The sequence below is a fragment of the Zonotrichia albicollis genome, chromosome 6 (assembly GCF_047830755.1).
Source record: "Zonotrichia albicollis isolate bZonAlb1 chromosome 6, bZonAlb1.hap1, whole genome shotgun sequence".
NCBI lineage: Eukaryota > Metazoa > Chordata > Aves > Passeriformes > Passerellidae > Zonotrichia > Zonotrichia albicollis.
Window position 1 is genome coordinate 20,563,382 of NC_133824.1, and position 22,139 is coordinate 20,585,520.

At 41.7% G+C, this 22,139-nt stretch overlaps 1 protein-coding gene across 2 annotated transcripts; it reads right to left on the minus strand.

Moving 5' to 3' along the window:
• Positions 1–1,077: 1,077 nt before the first annotated feature.
• COCH (cochlin) lies at positions 1,078–20,594 on the minus strand. 2 transcript variants are annotated; one of them, XM_005479866.4, is made up of 11 exons: positions 20,114–20,594; positions 19,992–20,036; positions 14,327–14,483; positions 9,468–9,601; positions 8,228–8,290; positions 7,351–7,395; positions 7,116–7,263; positions 6,035–6,138; positions 4,467–4,693; positions 2,241–2,757; positions 1,078–1,544 (listed from the first exon to the last, which is right to left on the minus strand). In XM_005479866.4, the coding sequence occupies exons 1-11, from the start codon at positions 20,556–20,558 to the stop codon at positions 1,369–1,371; spliced, it is 2,061 nt and encodes a 686-aa protein (XP_005479923.2). In that variant the 5' UTR covers positions 20,559–20,594; the 3' UTR covers positions 1,078–1,368. The 2 variants fall into 2 exon arrangements, with proteins under 2 accessions (XP_005479923.2, XP_014122180.2); XM_014266705.3 differs by having other exon boundaries at positions 8,228–8,293.
• Between the last annotated feature and the right edge of the window lie 1,545 nt (positions 20,595–22,139).

Consider the following 22,139-nt stretch of genomic DNA (forward strand, 5'->3'; position numbering starts at 1 on the left):
GTGCACAGCAAAAGCCCAATGAATACAATCCTTTCTGTGCCACTCCATAACTACTAGAAATTTTACAATCAATAGTGGGGGAGAGGAAAAAAGGGAAACCCCAGATTGATAGGGAACGTGCTGTTTTGTTTTCTACTATACATTTTATTTGCAAACCCCCTTTATTTATTCAGAATATTTGGAGTATGTTATTCACACCAGGACACTGGAATAACTTGGTGAATATCACATCATTTTAGCCATATATGTGTGCATATAAATATATCAACATTACTAGGTATGTAATCAAATGAAAGCCTTTTTCAAGAAAACTGTTCTTTCATTTTCAGAAAACCTCACGCATCTGTAAAGGTGTTTTTACTACCATTATGAAGCTGTTATTCTCTGAACTACTAAATCCAACCTAATGTGTCTGCCTACTCTCTTCTTTTCTTACCATGTAATCTGATATATATCCATTAGGTTTAAAGGTTTGAGATACCTATGGACTTGAATTTGAATGTTCTCAGTTCCTACTGTGTGGTCTTATTTAATCTCTTGGCCCAAGATTCCTGTCTCTAACTGTCTGGCCAATAACAACTTTGTCGAATCAAGACAATACAAGGCAGCAGACAGGAAATATCCGGTTGTCAGTTTTATTTGGAATATCACTGTTGACTTCAGTGGTGCAGAAAGCAGCAGTAGTAGCTAATATATTAGGATCCAGATTCTCTACTGTGCCTTAAATGCCTTTAAAATTCTGTGCTAAAAGAACCAACCAAATAGATCCACAGAAACCTGTGGGTAGAAGTTAAATGACTTTTGATATAAAATTTGCCAACCAGATCCCACAAAACCCCAACTAGTAAAAATAGACTCTTTCAGCTACAATCTGTCATATCTTTTCTTAAGCTGCCTGGCAATAATGAATGTTGCACATCAGGAGCACTGAAAGTACTGTGTTGTCAGCAGAACTCTTTCCAAAGATACAGAATTGTAAGCTACAGAAAGCTTATAGAAGGTAGTACCTTATATTTAAAGATTTTTTTAACTCCAAAGAAGGTGTTTAGCAAGTGTCAGGAAAAAATGTCAGAGCTGTATTATTTCCTCCCAGTATCTGCTATTCTTAAGTGCATGATATGCAAAGCTTTGAACTTCAGGATGCTTATATGCTTGTCAAAAATATTAACTGTTGGCCAAATCCTGCACTTCAGGACCAAGTACAAGCTCACAGAAATCTTTGATTACAGAAAAAAAAAAGTAGCCCTTCTTCTTCCTCTGTATTGTGATAGCATATATAAGAATAAAACATCTGTACTTTAGAGGGACCATTTCATTTCAATTTCATGATTTTTAGTTTCAGATAGTAATAGTGAACTGCAGATTTTTTTATTGTTTAGAGTCCAAAAAGTCTTTACAGATGCCTCTAATAATATCAGGAACCATCTGCTCCAATCCTGTGAACTCCCTGGTGAAGAAAGTATGAGATTCTCTTGGTTCAGAAGCCATGTCTTTCAGATCATCCAAAGGTGCCCAGGCAACACCAACAGAGAAGACTGTTATTCCTACAAAAAGGAAATAAAAAAAGAGACCATTTTGCCTGCAGATACAAAAAAACCCCAGCCATTTCTACATTAATGAATCAATGTGGATTTGAAAAGCATGTTTCAACACCTGCAATCTGTCAAAGATAATTAGATTTTGCCACTAAATACCAGGAATTAGATTTGACTCAAGAAAAATCCTGAAGGAAATATGAGGCGTCATAAGAGCTAATGTCAGAGTTGTTCTTGTAGTAACACATAGGATTGTAGCAGTTGCAATGTCAGTCTTGAAACATAAGTAACACTCTGTAAAATGGTTTTGAAAGTAAGTTTGGTTCCTTTGTGTGTGCTTAGTGCCTTTATATACTCATAGTTCAAGCAGCACCAGCCCAATGAGCTTTTCGGCCACAACTGCTTATTCCCTTCCTAGATGATGGTGGAGCTACTTGGCTCATTATTCTTACTCTGGTGTTTGGGGAAATGAGACTGGGTGTATGTTGATCCCTAAGTTGCCATAAGTGAGTCTAGTCATACCTGGCTCTGCATTACTGGTTGCTGGGGGTTTTTTCACCCTAATGGAAAATAGTTCCTAGGGGGAGCATTACATTTTGCTGAATTCCAGGTATGATACTTTGCAAACTTTAAAATCTTAACATTTGCAGCACAGCAGAAATAGGATGGATCAACTTCCACTGCTTTTCAAAACGCATACTTTACCTGCTTTTTGTGCAGCTGCAGCAGGTCCTCTAACATCATCATAAGACTGACCATCGGTGAGAACGATGAGGAAATTCTTGTTGGGCCCATCTTTCACTGGCCCAAACACGTTCCTGGTGGTGAAGGAGATGGCATCGCCGGTGGCGGTGCCCCCGCTCATGTAGTGGATGCCGCGGATGGCCGACAGGACCTTGTCCTTGGTGACAAAGTCGGTGAAGCCGAACTCGGTCCTCTGGTCGTAGGTGAACTGCACAGCCGCCACCTTGGAGCCGATGTCAGAGATCTCAAAAGCTTTGGCCACGTTGCTCACGAACTCCAGCACGAGGCGGAAGTTGCTCTCTCCGATGCTGCTGGAGCCGTCTATCAGGAAACCGATGTTGACGGAGTTGTAGCAGGTCTTGCTACACAACATCTGCTCGTGTGAGCACAGCTTCTGCACAAGAGGCTTGACATATTTGGTAGTACCGAACCAGGTGGGCATTTGGTAAGAGAAGAAGCCATTGTTTCGACAGACAGCCTGTTTGAAAACATAAAGGGAATGGGTGAATGCCAGCTGAGCAGTTCAATGGATAATACTCAGACACCTATGATTTTTCTTTCAAAAGCAGGTTAGAAATGAAGCCTCGTGGCTGGAGCTTAGGATGGGTTTTTGTGTGCTTGTCTTTAAAGAAATTGAAAAAGCTGCACTTGAAGTCAATGTAAACCATAGAGCAGCTTATTTTATCCAGTAATAAAGCCAACCCTGCCACCCAAGCTCTGAAAGTTTTCAAATAATTTACCTTTTTTCACAAGAAGTGCAACAATTGAAAATTGTAATTTTGTTTTGTGTATGTGAAAAAGTCATGATACTAAATAGCCAAAGGATTGAAATTTCTGTATTTTTGCTTATACACTGAAAATTATCCTCTGTGTTTTCCCTTTGAACTTGGTGAGACCTTTGGATTTTTAATCTATAATGTGTCACAAACACAGACAGAGTTGAGCAGAAATACAGCTCCCGATCATTCAGAGGAAAATTTCTTTTCCCCTAGCTTCCATCAGATGCATGTGAAGTACAAGGTAACTGAAAAATGGGTTAAATTCAAAATCAGCTCTCCAACTAATCCAGCTAAGATCAAAATGCAGAAGGAGAGGAGAGGCCTCAGCCATTTAAGGTCATGTCTTTTTGTGTCTGTACAGGGGCACACAGTGATAGCACAAGGCAAAGAGATCTCCTAAAATAGGAGAGATCTAGAGTAGATATTGGGATGGAATTCTTTACTATGAGGATGGTGAGGCACCAGGACAGTTTACTCAGAATAGTGGATGCCTCTTCCCCAGAAGTGTTCAAGGCCAAGCCTGAGCTACCTGGTCTATTGTGTGGTGTCCCTGTCCATGGAAAGGGATTAGGAAATACATAACCTTTAAGGCCCTTTTCAAATCAAACCACTCTATGGTGCTTCTGTAAGTGCCCAAGGGTTGGACCAGCCTGCAATACCTCTGGGGTCAGCAGCTAGATATCTTATCCCTAGAGCTTCATTCTGTTCATGCCATTTCTGCTGAAATTAGACATCTGCAACCTCCCTGTGGAAAATGACTGATTTTCTCACTGCAGAGTAAGTAAAGACAGGACTGAGCAGAAAGCTCATGTCAGAGTAGGCGATTGGTGTTTGGATTCTTGCTCTAACTCAAAAGGAACAAGATCCAAAACTCTGTTTACAAGATCAAAGTCTTGTACACAGGCTTGCTAGGATGTGTTTTTCCATAATTTCTGTCCTCTTGGTAGTGAAAGTAAGTAAATAATTATCCGCAGAGCTGGTAAGAAATAAGCACCTCCCTGTCTGCCCTTTTGTGAGAGAGAATGTATCACATCAGTATGTCATTGCTTTGGCACATTCAGCCATACCTGAGATAGGGGAATTTCCTACCCTGAGAGTCTTCATGCAATTACAAATTCCAGGAGCTACAACTTGGCCAAGCTTCTGAACTGGGAGTACAATGATACCTTTGTGTGGCCCCTTTAGCAAGGAAAAATCTCCAGTGTTTCTTTAACTTTCTTCCCTCTGCTCGTCTTTTAAATCACTTATGAGCAGGGATAATTTAATCAGCTGGTTTGAGAGAATATTTTTATGTCTATACATCTATGTGAGTTATTGTATATACATGTATTAGTTCATTAGAATTTTACTGTAAATTCTCCAGAATTATATTCATGACTGAAAACCAGATAATGACATTCTTTCTTACTTTGTCCACAAAGCCAATGTCTTGTACCATTCCCAGCTCCTCTGTTGTGGGTTTTGCTACAGACACAATGAACACATTGACTCCAAATTCTCTGGCCACTATGCCAGCTTCTTCTAGATCATCTGAGGGCCAGCCATCCAGGAACACTACAATGATCTTGGGAATTCCCTTCCGTGCTCCATTTTCCAAAGAGAAGAATTTCTGAGCTGTGTACTTCAAAGCTTTGCCTTGGTTTGAACAGGAAAAGAACAAGAAGAAATAATGCATACAGTGATGGTACATTCTGGGATCAGCTTCCCATCTGAAATTGTGCAGGATTTATGTTATAACTACAGGACTTAGCCAGTGTAGCATTGAATGGGTGCCCCAGGAAATTTGATAATAATGAAGCTTGGGCAACCTCCAAGTTAAAAACTAATGACATCAAATCAACACCCCTCCCCTCACCAAAAAACCCCACAGATAAAGCTGAGGTGGAATTCCCTGAGATTATTTCTGCTCATGGGTCTAGTTTTCTACTAGGAATTAGGTATATTAGTACCTGCCAAATGGATTGGAAGGAAGAAAGTACCTAAATTTAGCTTGTGAAATGCAACATAATTAGATGCTTGGTTTCAATGTCTGGCTGGTTTCGTCTGTGATAATTTCTTTTTCAGATTAGCTGGTAGGGACTGAGTTTTGGGTTTGTGTGGAAAACTGTGTTGACAGTAGGGGGATGTTTTGTTATTGGTGACAGCTCCGGCAAAGTGCCAAGGCCTTTCCTGCCTCCTGTGCCACCATGCCAGTGGGAAGGCTGGGGGTGCAGAGCCAGGAGAGCTGGCCCCAAGCTGGCCACAGGGATATTCCACACCATGTATGCCATGGGCAGCATGTGAAGGTGTGGGAAGGAGAACAAAGGAGAGGGCACATTGGGAGTGTTGGCATGAGCTGCTAGGTGAGCTGGAGCCCTGCTTTCCTGGGTTGGCTGAACACCTACTTACCCATGGGACATGGTGAATGATTTCCTTGTTTTGCTGTGCTTTTGTGAGTAGCTTTTGGTTTCCCTAATAAATTGTCCATCAATCTACAAATTTTCTCATTTTGTTCTTCCCAATTCTCCTCCCATCCCACTAGGGCAAAGTGAGCCAGCAGCTGCATGGGGCTTGGTTGCTGGCTGGGGCTAAACCATGATGTCTTCTCACCACCACTCACTCCTTACTCCTCCTCTAACTCTTTAATCAGCCACCCAACAAGAAAGAAACACTAAGCCTTTTATGAATTTGTCCCAAGATATCATTCTGTTACTAGTGGAAAGTCAATTACTGTTAAACTGCAGGAAGATTTATACAAGTATAAACACTTGTACTCTAATTAAATGTGTAATAAGCATGCCTAACTTCTATAAATTAAATGTGAGATGTGAAATTCTAGTGGAACATCAATGAACCTGATTAAGGTAAGTGTGGAATCTAAAACTTCCTGACCTATGTGAATTATAGGAACTTCAACATTTACACACATACATATACATACATATATAAAAAGTACATAAAGAAGTAATTTCTGTTTTACGGGGAATATGAGCTCACCGGTATTGGAATTGCCTCCTCTGAAGCCTAATTCTTTTATGGCAAACAAAACTTCTTTTGTAGCAGTAAAGTTTTTCAGATAGAATTCAATTTTTGGATGTTCACTGTGGAAAAATAAAACAGAGTAATAAGGTTCACTTTTCATACTGATATTAGCAAGCTAAAACACACTTGGAATAGTTTTGCTCATGATAATATATATAATATATTATTCTTCTCTGGATTTCCATTCTAAAATGTAAGTGTGATTCTTGCTTAGTAAGTCTTGCAATCCTTAGGAAGAGGAATTATCTGCCTGAATGGATAAATTAAGGACAGCCTGGTTCTCATGCTTATCAAACAGACGATAGCATTAGGTTGAAAATACATAAAGAAAAAAATTGAACATGCCAGACATTAAACTAAAGGAATCTGTGTAACTAAAGATTGGCAGGTTTTCTACTATTTGTATGACAAATACCTTCCTTATAAAAAATTCCTGCAAAGTGCAATTTGAGTGTTTTGATTTGAGAAGTTCAAGGTATGCCAGCTACTGACAAAGAGATTAAAGACTTAAGGTATTCTGTCTCTGGATTTCATTTTTAATTTACAGTAGAAAGCAAAAACAAGTGACCAGTTACAATTTGAAAAATATCAGCTGTAATATTTTATCAGTAAAAGAGAAAATATTTATTAAATATTAAAATATAGATCAGGTAAGAGCAGGTTTTTGTTTTGTACATGCACACAGCCATTAGGGACTATTCTCTCTACAATTTTTAGAAACTGGCATCTCTCCTTTTCAGGGTGTTTCCTGCTGTTCTACTAAGATCAGATGCAAAGCTATAGTAGAGAAGCTGTGAATCATCCAGCTTCTCTCTAGTCAAATATCAAATATCAGGGACAAAAAATGTTCAAATTTGTCATGTCCTGTCACATGCACATCTCAGTATAGCCCAGAGCAAACAGTGCTATGGCTCAAGAGATTCTTTCCCTTGCCATTCATCAGCCATTACTGAGTGATTTTGTTCTGCAAAAGTGGCATGTTAATTGTTTTCTCTTATCAATTACTCCATTATATTTTGTGCAGATCTGTTCTTACCTGGCCTGTACGACTCCAACATGAGGCCCTTCTGTCCCAATTCCCAACATTACAGCTACTTTTCCAACAAAGTTTTTCTGCAAGTTAAACCTACGTTGGCCAATGTTGTAGCTCCCATCAATGAGAAAGGCAATATCAGCTTTACAGTCTGTGAACATCCAAAATAATTATACTTGTTATCATCAAATAAATGTTAGGATTCTGCTTTGCAAAAGTTAAGTCTGTGTGTCCTTACCTTTGTTTCCAGCCTTTTTATCAAGAGTCTTCTTAGGTCTTTTACCTTCAGTGAAAAAAACAGCATGGATCATTTAAGAACAAGAAGATGAATGGACTGAGGTAAACCAGAAAGAGCTCTGAGTAAAGAAATCCTATCTGCAGTAGGAATTGTCAACCATTTTAATAATTAAACTTGGGCTACTACTGCTTTGCTCCTTGGAGAATATTCTTTTTCAAATGAAACAGCTTAACCTTCCTTTCTACGTGTCTGACTGATTACTGAGTTGTACAAAGCCAGGTAGATTTATGTACCTCACCTTCCCAAGTGCTACTGTTTCACAGTTAGCAACCCAGATGTACAATGGATTTTTAATGGTTTGGAAGCAAACCATGGTTTAAACTGTAAACCAGGTGGTCTATTCACAAACAGCATCAAAGTCCAGTATTTATACAACACTAACTTTCATAAAAAGGATTTAATGCAGCATTTTGTGTGGCGAAAAACAACTAAATTTCTGCCATGCATGTCCTGACAGCACTCAGCTGTTCAGCAGTTCTGTAAAAAGGAATGCATTGTCTTCTCCATGGCTTAAAAAGAATGAACATCACATGAGCTCATGAACTCTTACCTTCCTCTGTGTTATCTCTATTACTTTTCAAAAACCATTCAATTTTTTCTTAATTTGCATGAACATTAGCGAGATCAGAATCAATCTCCAAGATTACATACAATTCCTATTTTTTTCCTGGTGAAAGAGACACTGCAAACCCGGACACTGCAGCTGTTTCCTTCTTCAAAGACAAATGAGTGTCACAAGCACGTTCTCCTGGCCAGGCCCTGCCCAGGGCAGTGCCTCCCTCGGGGGATGCTCTCCCCTGGCTGCGGGATCACGCACCTGTGGAAGGACGCGCTGTGGACACCGACCGTCCCACGGCTTCCAGGGCTGTGCTCTGGGTACCTGCTGGAATGAGAGCACTTTTACTGCATTTCAGTGTACTCAGATGAAGTTACAAGTGCTTGAAGAATTACTGTCCTTGCCATAACCTTTCTTTGTCGTCTGCCATTAGCTACTCTGGGAGTAGGACACGAGCCTAGACAAACCTTTGGTGTAATCCAGTCCCTGTTTTACAGGTAATTAATTTCTGCATTTGAAACAACAGCAGCTGATGATTAACTACGGCATATATATCTGATGAGAGGTTTTGAGCTGTAGTAGCCATTATTTCCAGCAGATAAAGAGAGGACTTGATCTGGAGAACTGGATTTCACCTTCACCCTCACCAAAAGCACCTCTGATTTTAAGTGCTTAGCTAGCAACTTGCAGTGAGCACAAGGAATACAAGTATCTTAGAGATAGTAGGCTGAATTTTAGCTGTGTAAACATAAGAACACATTACAGAGATCTATTTCACAAATTTTCTATACTAACAAACACCCACTTCAATATTTTTGAAACCACAACAACGCACACAACCAATATGTTTCTGCATATGATTTTATGAGGGTGGTTTATCTTCACTGAGTGGCAAGGCATGGCAACTGGCTTGCAATTAGGCAATTAATAATTAACAACTACCTCAACAATGGAGACAGAAATTTCTGGACTAAACCACTACATTGCACTGTAGCTTAATGACCACATCACATGTTAAGTTGATGTTATTACTATTTTTGGAGGGTCAGTTTTTTCTTTGCATGAAAGGCTGCTCAAGGTATTTGAAGGGCCTGACAAAGTGCTGTTCCCTGCACAAATGCAGGCAGAGGGAGAGAAGGGATAAAACTGAATGGCTGGAAGTGGCAGGAGGACTGGACTGCAGTGGCAGGATCAAAGCAGTGACTTTGATCAGCTTAAACTGTCATGGAACTGTCCACTGCCTGCTATCATGCCATTATATTCCAAACAACTGACCCATCTTTGTATCAGCTTCTGTTACAGACTAGCTACTCTAGCTGGAATAGTTTGTCTTTAGGTAATTGAGGAAAAAGTTAAAATAATGAATTAGAAGCAAAACCTTCTGTTGCTAAACAATCACTCTCTTAATGCATACAGAAGCACTGAGGAAGTGTCCCACGGTTCTGCCAGAGCTTCAAATATAGTTTGCACAACAGTAAAACAGTAAGTGTGATCCACCTACCAGTCACTGAGAAAGATGAAGCCCATCTAGAGAGCACCTGAGACTGGATGCCATTGGCATTTACAGCAGGGTAGTTTTCCTGTCCTGGGAGAGTCTGCACCCTTACAGCTCCTCCTGTGTTGGTAATCACCCCACTAAGATTGAAAAAGAGTTGGTATAAATCAGACATTTTAGTCACAAGAAAATGCAATACAGGTAACGAACGCCATCATTAGAATTTTTGTCACCAGCCTTCTCAGTAAGGTCTAATAGAGGCAGGCAGTTGTGTTCAGGCTAGAACAATCTAGCCTGAACACTCTATAGAATAGTTTCTCCTAAAAGTCTTTAGGATAAACTATTCTATAGAGCATCACACAGATTTATTTTAAAAAGTCAGGAAAGCCTAAAATTCTGGCACTTTAATGCATTCTGCATTATTTATAAATTCTGCATCACTTTAATGCAGAACAGTGATGCTTCAGGCCATATCAATTCCTAAGTGACAATAAGAAGATCAGAACTGTCATATCTCTTATTATTTTTAGAGGTCAAAAGTCAAAGTTGTACTTCTCTAAGAGGGAGCAAAACTTGGTGCCTTGTAGTGTGTGGGCAGGTACAGCTCTGTGGGAGACAAGCAATCATTTCATGCCTATTTAAATACAGCAATGTGTGCCTTGGTGTTTGCTTTTTTATTCTGTTTGGCTTCCTGCTTGAAAAGACAACCTGATTTAACACATTGTGAAAGCAGAATAATCAAGACCAGAGTTTAGAAAGTTTTATATATATTTCTGATAATATGAGATCTGGGTATCTATGGTAAAGGCAACTTCCACATGAAATTCTATTTGGAACAGTGTTAAAAGACATTCATTCTTCATGGATGTGACATGCATTTCTAAATTGAACTATGATTATATACATTTATACATGTCTCTGACTTGCATGCCATGGCTGCTTTGGTTAAACAGCTCAGCAGATTTTCCAGGAGCAGCTTTCACTTCCCTACTTATTATGTTATATGCTACTGCCAGTGCTGCTTAACAGGGGCTTTATGTAAAAGCTGCTAGTCCATTCTCTTGCCTAGCTTGTTAATAACAACCTGTAATTTATACCTAAATGGTATTTTTCACTCAAAAATGGACACAAACAGAAAAGCAGACACACACAAGGCAGTAATCCTGTAGCTCACTGCACAACAGCTTATGAAAGAGAGTGTACCAGCCAAGAGTAGCAGAAAGATCTTATAAAATACAGGACTAAAACACACTTAAAAATCAGCTACAACATACTTAAAAAACTGAATTGAGATAAATCACACATTAACTGCAAAGTTTTTAAGATCCCCATGCAAGAAGCATTTCTTTGCACTATTGGAGAAAGAGATACAGGGTGTTGCTGAATTTTGAATTAATTTTTCAAGGACTCTACACATCAAAACTGATGCCTAGACCACAAAGAATCTTCTGGCCATGGGAGGTCATCCTTATAGATGTAACTGCAGTCATTTTATACTCAGGGACTTTAGGCAAATGGCTGAATTGCCTGAATTCCCATCTTTCCTTCCTACTATCACCATCTGCAAACTCCTTCCAGATAATCAGCCTTTCTCCATCACCCCAAGAATTATCCTCCTCATCTCCAATCTGGTGTCCTGCTGCTGCCTGATTGCCATCAATCACTCAGGATTTCATGCCAGCATCCTCTGGACCCCTAAGCTGTGTTCCTTCTTTCTTTCTTCCTTTCTTTCTCTGCACTCCTATTGCTTTTGGCAGGAAAGAAGTTCAGCAGCAGAAGCAGGCACGATACCAAAATTTCCCAGGGACCTACAGCTGCTCAGAAATCCCTTTGGCCAGATAACATTTTTGTCAATATTCTTGTAGCAAACACTGGGGCAGCTCAGTGCCTCTTGTGTTTATGGGCACTTTGTGGCCAGCTGGGTAATACCATGATATGCTTTTGTTAGACTGGAGTTCTGGGAGCCCAGTGCTTAATGAGGACTGGTTTCACCCAAGTTAGAAAGGTTATAAATAAATTTACATGCCTATTTAGCATCTAAATGCTACCACATTGTGCTAGGTCTCCATTTAGTGGAATTGCACTTGAACAGAACTGCACAAGCTTAGAACCTAGTCCTTCATTTGACCTTCTGATTATTAATCCAATTAATCACTCAGTGGTAGATTTAACTCAGTTCTTCATGCCTACATAGTGTCAGCCTGGTAGGAGGTTCCCTATTCTTCCCTCAACAAATATATCTTTTATCCTTCTGCCCAGAAAAAGAATAATATTAAATAAATATTTTGTTTCCTGAGAGTAATTACACATAAAATGAGAGAAAAAGCCAAATATAACAAGCTAAAACAGGCAGAAGGATTATTCATCTGTAGTACACTGAATTATTTGTAGCTGAATTCTGCTAAATTATTTTCATATATTACATAGTATTTTCTTGCATTAATAACTGCCTCAAAGTAATGGAACTACTCACAGGACTAAGCACTATTTGATTTATATAAAATTAAGGAATCCAGCCTCAATGTAGACCAAGGATGCAAACTGAAGTGTATGTACAAAATTTTCAAAGCACAGATCTACTTACATCACAATAATGGCAAACTCCAGTCACCTATTGGGAATGGCTTCTTGAAGTTTCCTTCATGCCAATATGGATTTTGGACATTGCAACACAGGGCAAGAAGGAGCAAGTATCTTCTATGTTTTTGTTGGATTTTGCAGCCTGCACTGAATTTAGCTGAGAACTAAGCAGCTATTGTCTCTTCTCCATGCATCAATCCTTTTTTGCCAGGACTAGTTATGGCTGTTAACAGTTGCAGTAAAGCCACCAAAACATTCTCATGTAGCAAATTCTGTTCTGATATTGAAAGGCCAGCAGAACTAATAGCCCCCAACTTAAAGTCAGTCTTCAGAAACAGCAGTTCTCCTAAACAGACAATTTTTCACCTTTAGTCTGCTTTTCCAAAACCCCTTACTACAGTCTACCACACTGAAAGACTTGAACAAGATTAATTTAAATCCAACCTGGAAGACAGATTACAAAGGTGAGTATATTTTAATCTCTTTGTCACTATTAGAGCCCTCATTATTTTCACAATGTCAGTGGAGAGAGACTGTTGGATGCAGGATGTACAAAAGGGGTTGCATATTTCACCAGAAGTACAATTTATATTGACTCTTACTATGGAAAAGCATGAATTTTTCTGCAGCCTCCTGCTCCTGGGCTGGAGGACAGTAGTACACATGGTTTATAAGGTACAAACTTCAGTGAAGAGCTAAGTGATGCATCATCAAATAAAGCTTGTGCTGTATTATCTAGGGGAAGACGATGCAAATAATGAAAGAAATACGCCTGTGCCATTTCTTGTACCTCCTCCTTTGTAGAAGTATTTCCCAGCTGGGACAGAACTGAGCCCCTGCAGCTTTTGTGGTGGGACTGTGCTGGCAGTCAGTCACTGACAGCCTGGCATGGGGGGTTCCAGAATGCTGCCTGCTTGGACTGGTCAGGAACCTCTGTGCCTTTTCAAAATGTTTAAGTCTTTAATCTCTTTAGAACAACACCTTGACAGCAAGAGCTTTTTTCTCTTTAAAGACATCTTTGGCAAGAAATAGAATGTTAAAATAAATGGCTACATCACTCATTACAAACATTGACTCAGGAAAAATAAAAAAAGACAATGGAAAGAAATCGCAGTTTTCCTCAGTTCAAAAGAAAAACAATAAAAAAGGCAAATACAAAGTCACTACCTGCATTCAATCCAGATATTTTTCACAAAACTTTTTTATATTCCTCAGCTAGGAAGAGTGAAGAATAGAAGAGTAATTTTTTAAAACCTCCATGAAGACTTAAAACACACTAAATGGAGATCTTAATTCTTTTTACAGAAGCATCAGAAGGAAGCCTGTCTAATAATAAAATACACATGGAAATATGTGAATTTGAGACAAACTCTTCAGCTTTAAAAACAAACAGAAACATATCCCCATGATACCTCCCAAGCTCCTTCTAACTCCTCCTATAATACCTAAGCCCCTTGATACTTTTACAGCATTTGAGAAGTTCCAGAGTTTCTACTCAAAACTCCTCCTTAAGTCAATTTTTCTTTTTAAAAAACAGTTCATTTTAGTTTATCTAGGAGTATTTAAACTCCTAGGTACAATAAGCCCAAATTTTGGAAATCTTGTAAAAAGTTATAAAATTTTAACTGACATTTGAAATAAGATTCTAGATAGTAACGACAGCTTCCTAAATATTACTTAAAATGCTTGGTGTGGGGTTTTTAATGGCATTTAAAGTGTCAAGCAAGGAATGTTAACTCAAGAAGGTTTTCTTTTCCTCATTTATCTTCTAGCAATTTAAATTTCTGTAAAATTTTAAGTTTATAGTTGTGGATGTTTTAACATAAAAATACTCTGATAGCTTGATGCTAAAAAAATTGCAACCACTTTTCCTCTGCTTCTTTTAAACAGTTTGTTTGACACAAGATTTTAAGAAAGTCAGAAAGTGAATCTGCTTTTATTCTTCAATTATTTACTATTTGTACTGTGTTCTTCCATATCTACTAGTGATAGAAGTGATTTTACAGTGAAAGGCCACCTGTGGACAATGCTGGGCCATGTCAGAGAAAGCTGACAAAGCAGTTTGGAGGAACAGTCAAGCACAACTCAGATAACTTGCAAGCTGCACAGACATTATTTTTATTTTTCCTTGTTTTCTCTTCTCCCAGTGACATTCCTATTGAGTTAATAGGACCCATAGTCCAGAGAGATTTCTGCTATGATGGCACCAAAAGGCCAAGATTTGTAAGTGTGGCAGAGACTTTATAAACTCACTTAGCACATGGATTAGCAATGATCTGACTTACCTGTGTATGGCAGCTCCGCAGACGCTCGAAAGAGAGGCATAAACTCCATCCCCAAACACATAAAACTGCCACAGAGGACAGTTTGCTGGGCAAAGGACATCTTCTGTCCCCTTTCTAAGGTCAAGTCCTCTTGTAAAGCACGTGATAGCAGTAGAAGCTAAAGAGAAAAGAAGAACTTTTGACCTGAAAATCTTAAGAGTTTGTTGTAGGGTTTTTTTTTTTAAATGTCTCTACAGTTTCCAAGTTTAAAGCAATATCTGAATTTGAAACTAAATACAATGTCTGTAAAGATGTCTTTGGAGCTTACAAATGTACAGCTATGACAAGTAAGCACACACTTCAAAATTACTCATGGGAAAAAAGTGACAGGAAAAAAACTCCCATGAACAAACATTAAAATAACATCAAGGAACATTACACAAGGAAAAGCAATCCATTTCTGTAAATTTGCTGCAGAGACAGAAGGGCAAGGGGAAAACCTTTGAGGGCTGACAGACCACAGATGCAGGTGGCAGTTTCCAAGGAAGAAACTAAATCACTCTGACATCCCCACAGGAATCTCCAGCCATAAGATATCTATGAATTAGTCACTTGGGAAATTCTGAATCTTCTCTCCTGTGGCATTCACGGAGCAAGTTGACAGCAGCATTTCCCTTAGCCTCTTGCAATAAATCCTACTGAGGCCAGTGTAAAAAAAAAAAATAAAAAAGGAACACACATCTCGTTTCTCCAGTAATAATACAGTAACATCTAGAACATTGGTATCAGTTCATTACAGTGAAGTTTACATCATTATCATTGTGCAGAGGACTGTTAGATTCATACAGAGATACAAAAGTTATCTATTCAGCTGAGGCACACGCATTTTTTATGTAGAACTCTGCCTTTTTTCAGAAGTTGCTCTCCAGGTTCCCATCATTAAGCTTTCATTGTGCTTGCCTGTGTGCAGTGAAGGTATGCAGACACAGATTAACATCAGTACACAATTTCACTTGGCAAACTGCTGCTTTTTCTTTTGAAAGCATTGAGGTCTTTATCTTGCATGGTGACTACCATCCTCCTACTACACAAGGTAGCACAGTCCCCTGCTCTGTTGCACAGCAAATTAGAGATTTGGCTTAGATCATTATCAATTCAGCAGCACAAGGGCGACCCATGCCTGGCTGTTTACTCTGAAGTCCCTAAGGCACCTAGAAGGTGCAAGAACCTTTTCTAAATGCACCTGGAAAACTACCTGTGCACAGATGAAAGCTGGCAGAGGCTGGCCAAGGCACCAGTGCATGCAGCACAGCATCATATGCCAAGGACTGTATGTTTCAGGGATCAGTGATCTGTCTCTCACCTACTTTTCTGCCCACTATTTTCATTCTTGTTGACTGAATGTGCTTTTTGACCCCAACATATGCTGCTTATAAATGAAAGCCCTTGGAGCATATGCTGTTCTTCATCAGGGGATGGAAAAGGTGATACCTCCAGCTGATCTCACTGACTTTAGAGCTGAAAAGCAGAGCAGTTGCAGCCAGAAATGCAGAGTGAAACACGTCTGTTCATTCTGACTGTGTGAATTGAACACACATCATCAGCTATGCATGCAGTTTTACTCTTAATTATATACAATAGTCATTAATGCTATGCTGAAACAATGTTAAACTACCTAATCACATCTTCCTGAAAAATCATTGCTGCTATTTGTTAGCACAAACATGGGACTTGTACATACTGAATCTGCCTATATAGTTCAGACTAAGAAGAAAAGAAAGCAGTGGGCACTTTTTTATTTTTCCCTTCTCAAGATAATAAAAACTGTCTACCTAGCAAGAACTAAAGTGATTCAATCTGATTCTCAAGTGGTCTAAAAAATAAAAAAGTTTCTTTTAGGACTTAGTCTTACCTACTCACATCCTAGCCATGCTTATTCTTACTTAACTGCTTTAAAGACAAAAGATGGAAAAATCAAGCAGAATTGGTGCTTATACCTAGAAGCTCCATTATTTCAATGTCAAAAATACAATATTATTGGTATAGATTGGTAAAAAACTCTGATTTGCTTTCCTCTTTGAGTCTCCTAATCCTTTCATGGAAGTTCTACAAGTGTGTTTGCCAATTAATGGGCACTGAACAAGCAGTGTCCACCAAATGACACCCAGCAAGACCATCGAAATCAAACAGCAGCTGCAAGGCTGGAAATCCTTGGAGGAGCAACTGCAACAAGCACCACTGGCAATCTCTGCTCTCACAGCACTGCTTGTGCCTCTCACCCTGCAACATTTTTCCAGCCTCTACAAGTGCAAGACACCACAGGAAGTTTTAACTCCTGTCGTTTCTAATGTAATGTACTTGACTGAGTTCCCTGGCTGGCTGTGCACACAAGGACAGTAATTAGATGTGTCTAGCTAACAAACCCTGCATTGCTTGGAGATCTGTGTTTCCCTCATCACCAGGTACTTACTAATTGCTGTCATGTGGCAGGCTTTTGCATAGCACAGAAGATGGGGAAAAAAATCTTTCTGTGTTTTCCCTGGCAATCAAAACACAGAAATCCATTGTAGCCCAGCCACAGGATTCTTCTGTACTGGCAGGCTAAAGCTGTCATGATCCTTGTCTCAGGCTCCCCAGGGAAGGGTGCATGTTGCTGCTGTGTGAACTGAAGAGCTGACATGCTGGAGCTAGGGGATTTAGCAGTTCATACCTCAGCTGGATCAGCACTGAGGTAGAAAGACACACTTTGAGGAAAATAATGCTCTTAATTAAAAGCAAAAATTTCATTTTAATATTTTCTGTAGGTAGATTCGGTTTTCTCTAAGCCTTAACTCTAAAACAGAGACTACACATTAGAACACATTAGAAGTGTTTGGTGAAATATCAAAATGGAAGCAAATCTTTTTGTTGACTACCAAAATTAGGACTTAAGATATCAGCTCTGCAGTGATTTTTGTTCTTCCCTGTTTGTTAATGCATCATCAGCTATCCAACCCACAAAACTTCAATGATTTTGTTGCAAACATGAAAATGTATTAATGAGGTCAGAATACTAGAATATATAAAACTGTTCTTTGGCAGCTTACATACTCATAATTCTCACAAATTTCATATATGATATTACTATCAAAATTTAAGAAGTGCTTGTTTTCGTTAGTCTATCCAAGATACTTCAACATGGCAAAAAATGCCAAAGAGCTGTGTCTATATATAAAGTAACTGAGATAAAACCTGTGTGTTTTAATCACTGTAATTGAAGAATGCAAGAGCAGTAGCAGTGGAAGCATTTCTTTCAATACTTATGTGGTGCAATACTCTAAATCCAAGTATTTTTGCAAGAAATAAATATAAGTTTACAATTTACAGGAAAGGATTCAGTTCTAGACTCCAACCATTCTGGACTCTGCTGAAGATGTGAGACCTATGCTCTGTTACATTCAGTTAGGCTTTTAGAACCACAATAAAACAACTGTCACCCCATCCTGTCAAGACACACACCCTTCAAGCTTCACAGAAACACACTACATCAGAATACCCTACAAAAGCAAGGTACAAAGAAAATAAACTGTAATTCTTCCTGATTTAGGCCATATTTAAGGGTAGGGATGAATGTCTTCCATCATTGTTGATTGTTGACCTAAAAAAAGAAAAAAAAAAAAGCAAAGACTCACTTATTTCTTAGAACAACCACGTTTTCAATCATTCCATCAATTTCTATCTTTGTGGTGCCTCTTGCCATGTAGTCTGATTTTGCCATGAGTAGCTGCCTCTTATGTCAATCTATAAAAGTTGTGACTTAATTTTCAGCAGGAGCCACTGCTTTAAGTTATTCTAGAGGAATAAAACCCACAGGCAAAATCTGATCTTTTCTGATCTTGAAGCTTTCATGCGCTGCTTTGTGAAAACAGTTTGTTTATGCAATGGAAAAAAGGAATCCTATGTACAGTATTACAAAATTAAAAATAGGGGTTCGGTTCCTACGTGAAACATAGCCTTATGAGTTGTATTATAGAGAAGTGCATCCCTATTATGCTTCCTATTATTTTAGTATTTAGTATTTTCTTTTTCAAAATAGAAAGATTTTAGGTCCTTTTTTACTTTGAGGCTTCAAACAAGCCTGTTTTTTTCTATCTTATGCAAGGAGTATCAACAGTTGGGGGAAAAAAAAGACATACTAGTAAACCTATGTTTCATATTTTGGAAAAGATGCACAGATTGCATACTAATTGATGTAAATCTCTAGTACACATCCTGATCTGGACAGGGGCAATGGGATTTAGAGTAACCTGGTCAGGGCAATAGAATTCATTTCAATCTGAGCCCTCTGCCCTTTTCTCACCCACGTAAGGCCACTTGCCATCACACGGCCTCGTGTGTGGCAACCAGAACTGCTGCACTTGGCAGCATTTGTATCCATTCCAGTTGCAGCATAAAGAAAGTTTTGAGATGCTCCAAGATCTTCACAAACACTATGAGCCTAAATACAATAGATTCTTGAGGAAATTAATGCTCTTTCATTACTTTGTGCAACAGAATTGAGGCACTTTTATGTATGCAAAGTTCTAGATCAACAACCAAATGCTGCTGAATTCAAGCTCAGAATAGCTCTAAGAGGGAATATCTTACAAAAGTTGTTCACATTAATGATATTTTAGCTGGTTCCAGATACCTTCAGGTTACAGTGTCTTCTCTGGCCCTGAATGAAGCATCCCAGAAAATATTCATTTGTTTCCTGCCAGACTGTCAGCACTTCATGCATAATGCACCTGCAAAGTGAAAAAGGGAAAGGAACTGAGGGGTTAGAGTAGGTTTTCCATTGCTGTGCATTTCCCCCCTTTTTTTAGCCATAGCAATTCTGTAACAGATAGCTTTTATCAGTTTAGCACAAAAGAATTTTCCAAATCTTTGATTCACCACAAAATGAGCAGCATATCCTGATTCCTAATAACTGTGAAATCGTTAACAGCCATTCAGAAAAGCTTGGGGTCACTCACCTCCTGCAGGCCAGGCCTGCATCTGGAAACATGTTCTTCTGGAGGCGCCTGTCCTCCTTTGGTGGAAGGTTCCACTGAAAGGGGCAGACAAACTGCTCGCGTCCTTCGGTCACACATTTCTCCAACTGCTTCCCGCGGCTCCTGGTTCCCATGGAATTATGCTGGTTCTGGGAGAGCCTGCTCTCCAGCAGCAAGGATGCAGTCCAACACAGGATGGCACAACAGGCAGTCCCTGCCATAGCCTGCTAGGCATCCTAAGCATGTTCCTCCGCTTTCCAGGTCGAAATAATGGCAGGGCAACTTTAAAATGTTTTTAATCAACTCCATGGTCTAAAATATGCCAGAGATCCTCAAATTGCCAAGCACCGTACGAGTGCCTTTGTAACACACGCAAACACACTCCCCCTCACTCTTGCCACCGGCACTCCCCTCGATGGGGCACTTGTCACCACGGCGCTGCTTCAGCCCGTGCCAGGGAGGAGATTTCCCCCCGTCTGGAAGCGTTCCCAGACACGCTCCGTGCCCCTCTGCAGGTTCCCACCGGCCGCTCCGCAAACCCTTCCGGCCCGGGCTGGGCTCTCGCGCATCGCGGCCAGAGCGCCGGGACAGGGCCGGGCCGGGCCGGGCAGGGCACGGACGCTCCGAGGGGGAAATTCCCGCGGGATGCGGAGGGGGAACAGCGGCCAACTCACCCGAGCCGTCGCTGCCGCGCACCGGGCCGGAGAGCAGGAAGGCGCCTGCGAACAGACAGGGAGAGGGTCGGGGGCTGCTCCGCGCCCGCCCCGCCGGCCCCGCCGCCGCCCGCGGTACCCACCGAGGAGCAGGGCCGAGTGCCACATGGCGGAGCCGGGCCGAGCCCGCACCGGGGGCAGCGCAGAGCTGAGCCCAGGAGAGCGGCGTGCCGTGCCGTGCCGTGCCGTGCCGCGCACCTCCGCCGAGCCGAACAGCCCTGACAGCCGCCGCTCCCGCTTTAAACCTCGGGCGGGCAGGAGCGCGGGGCGGGCGGAGGGAAGGAGGGCCGGGGCTGGGCAGCTCCGCCGCCGCGGGCCCGCAGGTGCTGCCGGCCCTCCCCCGCCGCGCCCCCCGCGGCTCTTCCGCTGGGAGCGGCGGCCGGAGCCGCGGGCTGCGGCAGGGCGCCTCCCCGCTCGCTGACTCGCCCGCTCCGGACCGTGCGCGGACGCTCCCGTGCCCGGGGAAGCGTCTTTGCAGTTTGCATTCCCGCCCCTGCCCGCGCACCCCTGGATATCCCCTGCACCCATGGGGCTCCAGCACCTGATGGCAGGTGTCTGTACTCCAGATGCGGGCGGGGTGTTAGCGACTTCGCCGCGGCCTGTGCCCCTCGCTCGAAGCTGAGGCGGGGACGGAGCTGGACTGAGCGCTGCGAGGTGCCGAGAGGGGTGCCGGGCCCGTCCCTCCCGCCCCGGGCCGCGGCCGCTTCGTGCGAGGGCCGCACCCGGTCCCGCCGGGCCTGCCCGGGGAGAAGCGGCGCGTTTAAACCTGACTGAATCATTCGGAGAGATGGAAATGCCCGAACCGGCGTTCCGGGTATCCTGTTTGGTACAAAGGATTAGCGCAAATACTGCAGGTGCCTGCCTTTCATTTAAGTAAAACTTTACTTAAATTAAATTAAAGGAGGAAACAAACCAAAACAACCACCCCCCTATAAACCAACCAACCGAAAACCAAACCGATCAAACCAAGCCCCCAGTTTACAGCCCGACCCGTTTCCACAGCCCGGTGCACACACGCACGTGTGCTGTGAAGCTCCGGCTGGAGCTGATGTGCACTGGGGACAGGTCACTTGGGAATCGTGGGCAGAAGTGCGTGAATTTTAACGAATGCCTAAAAATCGCATTTTGTGGTGGCTGTCAGCATACACTGCCTGATTTCTGCTTGGGATAGCTGCTCCCGAAATGAACTTCTAAATATAACTAAGTCTTCAGACTTCATAGGAATTAGGATTTGCCGGGGCAGAAAATTAAGCGCGGGCGGGCGTTGCAGCCAGCCCCGAGAGCGACCGGCTTTGGGAGGCAGCTGCTCAGGGCAACTCGCTTTAGGGTTTTTTTAAAAAATACTTTTTTTTCCTTCGTAAGGTCGCATAAAAATGCTCTTTGTGAAATATCTCTTCGTATGATTGAAAAGAAATATATTTGAGGGCTCTGTGATCCGTTCAGATATATGTGGCCTTTAAAAGCAAAATAGCAAGCATGACCGGGTAAGTTATTAGTAATTTATTGCTTTTCCGGAGTTTAATTCAAGCAAAGCATAGAACTGGTGAGAGCACGATACCCCTTTCCCCCACAGCTTTGATCATCCCAGCAACACATTTTTGCGCTTCCCACACATGATAAAGGTGGTGATGCTTTCCTCATGACAGGGTCCTCTCCTACGGGCGCATCTCAAATGCAAAATTATGCAAGGCGGATGATGCAGATGTCAGGAACTTCTACTGGCGTTTCTCTCAGCTTCTCAGGATCCTGAGATCTTGTCGAGAAGTTCTTGCTCATCAGCAGGCTCCCTCCACAGCCAGAGGTGCCCTCGAGTGGGTCGGTCGCAATTCGCCTCCGTGACAGAGGCCGCCGAAAGGTGTGTGTGTGTCTCTGAGCTCTGCTGCCGTGCGGGGTCTGCCGCAGGTGCGGTCTGCTCGGCACAATTTCTGTGGCAACCCTCGTTCCCATTTCCTTAGAGCTGAGGTATTGAAGAGAGAAGGGACATTCGCTCAAAGTTTTATTTTTGAAGAAAAGCTCTGTGCAGCCGGAGGGCGCGCAGGGGGCGATGGCAGCCGAGGGGCGATCCCCGCTCCCCCCGGGCTCTCCCCGTTCCCCCGGTGCCGCTCCCGC